The following is a 2,138-nucleotide window of genomic DNA, read 5'->3' as shown; positions in this document are numbered from 1 at the left end:
TGGTTCTTGCTGCTGTTTTTCCTACTGTTCTTGCTACTGGTTTTACTTCATTAATGGTTCTTTCTACTGGTTCTTACTTCATTAATTGATGTTGAGAGTAGTATTGAATTTTTGTAGTTAACGCTGAAATTGGGCCATTTTGAAGGGGAATCAGGATCAAACACGTATTTGTGTGGAAAAAGAAGTCAAAAAACTTGGTGTCCATTTTTTGTCTTTCTATTTTTTTATTAGTTTCATTTTATCTTTTTTTTTTTTTAAACCCAATTCGAATTTGAGACATATAAGAAGGATTACATGGTTTGGGTATCGATGAAAATTAAAGTTTATGGTAAGAAAAATAAGAAGAGATGTTCATTAGTAACAGATTTTATAAAATGGTATGCTTATGTTTCTTTGAGATAAGAAGAGATGTTCATTAATAAATCAATTATTGTTTTGAACTAATAATGTTACGTTTGTTTGGATTAATATGAAATATGTAGTTATATTTGCAAAATAATTGTTTTATTCAGATATCTGCCAAACAGCTCTATTTCATTCACTACTAAATCATTCAGAGGGTTAAAATGGTAATTTATTGTCATTCAGAAAACAGTTACCAAACAACATTATTTCATTCAGCACTTAACCATTCTGCACCAAACCATTCAGCAACTGCCAAACAGCCCCTTAAGCTTCCATGTTAGAGCTTCATTTACTACCTGCCTACCGCCTCTTACCCGGTAAGAGGCACTTACCGTGTTTACCAAGACCCTCTTACTTGTTCATGATGTTGACCAAGATTCTGACCCGGTAACCTAAGGGTGGGACTTCGGTCAATGATTAGTGCTGCTCCAAACTGCACTCTTATGATGTTAGCAGTTACCCAATTAGTGTCGTTAAACACCCTTAGGGTTTGTTTGTTTGTTTGTTTGTTTGTTAGCAGATTAATGAGCTTAATAGGACTTGGAGCTTATTCAGTCAGCTATACATGACTGTATGATATAGAAAGTGACTTATTCAGTAAGCTTCTAGGAGGGAGCTCTATGCAGAAAGTCAAGTTTTTTTCAAACATGTCCCTCCCAACTACACAACGTTTCTTCCATCTATTAAAAAACCATCCTAAACAAAAACCTTCTCAATCTATATAAATAGATGAATCTACACCAACAGCTTTGTCCATTCATGACTTATTGGAAAACCAACCAAACAGCCCCTTAGTCTTGTTTCATGTTTTTACACACACACACACATATATGCTTGTGTTTCCTTTTCAAGTCGATTATGTTGCTTTGTCTTATAGCATTTATCTTTATGGAGACAGAAATATGGTAAAATAGACGTAATAGTGTCGAATGCCGCTGTGAATCCGTCAGTTGATGCCATTCTCGACTCCCACGAATCGACCCTTGACAAGCTTTGGGAAGTCAATGTCAAAACTTCTATATTACTTCTTCAGGTAAAGTTTTTTTTTTTTATATCAAAATGGCACCATGGTTGACTTCAATGTATCTCTTTTTCTTTAAAACGAAATGAATTATTTCGTGACTCGCAAGTCTTGTTTTCATCGTTCAAATGAATTATTTCGTGACAGGATGCATCCCCTCACTTAACTAAAGGTTCGTCCATCGTATTCATTTCTTCTATCGCTGCTTACCAACCTCCGTCTTCCATGTCTATGTATGGCGTCACTAAGACCGCTCTTCTTGGCCTTACCAAGGTATGGAAGTAACGTATTTAGCGTCGGAAAATAACACAAATGACCAAAATACCATGTTGTATTTAAGGAAATTACCACTTTTCCTAGTATTTGCACAAATGACCCGTACTTTCACCAAACAGTTCTTCCAACGTTGCGAAAGTACATGTGGGACACATGTCATAAAAATAGGTACTTCTCGATGTCTTATACATTCCTCCGGTGTTCGCGAAAATGCTAAAATATGGGGAGGCTAACGGCACCTCTATGGGTTACCATTGGCATCCCTAAGTAGGCTTCAAGATGATTTTTTTATGGTTTTTTGTGTTTTTTTTTTCTTTTGTTATTATTACTTTTTATTTTATTATTATTTAAAGAAAATTTTAATTAATATATATTATTTATTTTATTTTCTGTTTTTTTATTTATTTATATTATATTTTAATTAATATAAATTATT

At 33.9% G+C, this 2,138-nt stretch overlaps 1 protein-coding gene across 1 annotated transcript in view; it reads left to right on the top strand.

Annotated features, from left to right (window-relative positions):
- Positions 1 to 2,138, top strand: part of LOC112502472 (tropinone reductase-like 3) — a 7,365-nt gene that overhangs the window by 2,966 nt on the left and 2,261 nt on the right. Inside the window, exons 3-4 of the mRNA XM_025106384.1 lie at positions 1,304 to 1,438; positions 1,574 to 1,699. Of these exons, the coding sequence (XP_024962152.1) occupies positions 1,304 to 1,438; positions 1,574 to 1,699 (261 nt within the window). The remainder of the gene's footprint in view (positions 1 to 1,303; positions 1,439 to 1,573; positions 1,700 to 2,138) is intronic.

Source organism: Cynara cardunculus, unplaced genomic scaffold (genome assembly GCF_001531365.2).
Source record: "Cynara cardunculus var. scolymus isolate 2C unplaced genomic scaffold, CcrdV1 Un_Scaffold_1484, whole genome shotgun sequence".
NCBI classification, from domain to species: domain Eukaryota; kingdom Viridiplantae; phylum Streptophyta; class Magnoliopsida; order Asterales; family Asteraceae; genus Cynara; species Cynara cardunculus.
Note: the sequence above shows the minus strand (reverse complement) of the source record. Positions and strands in the feature narration are given on the sequence as shown.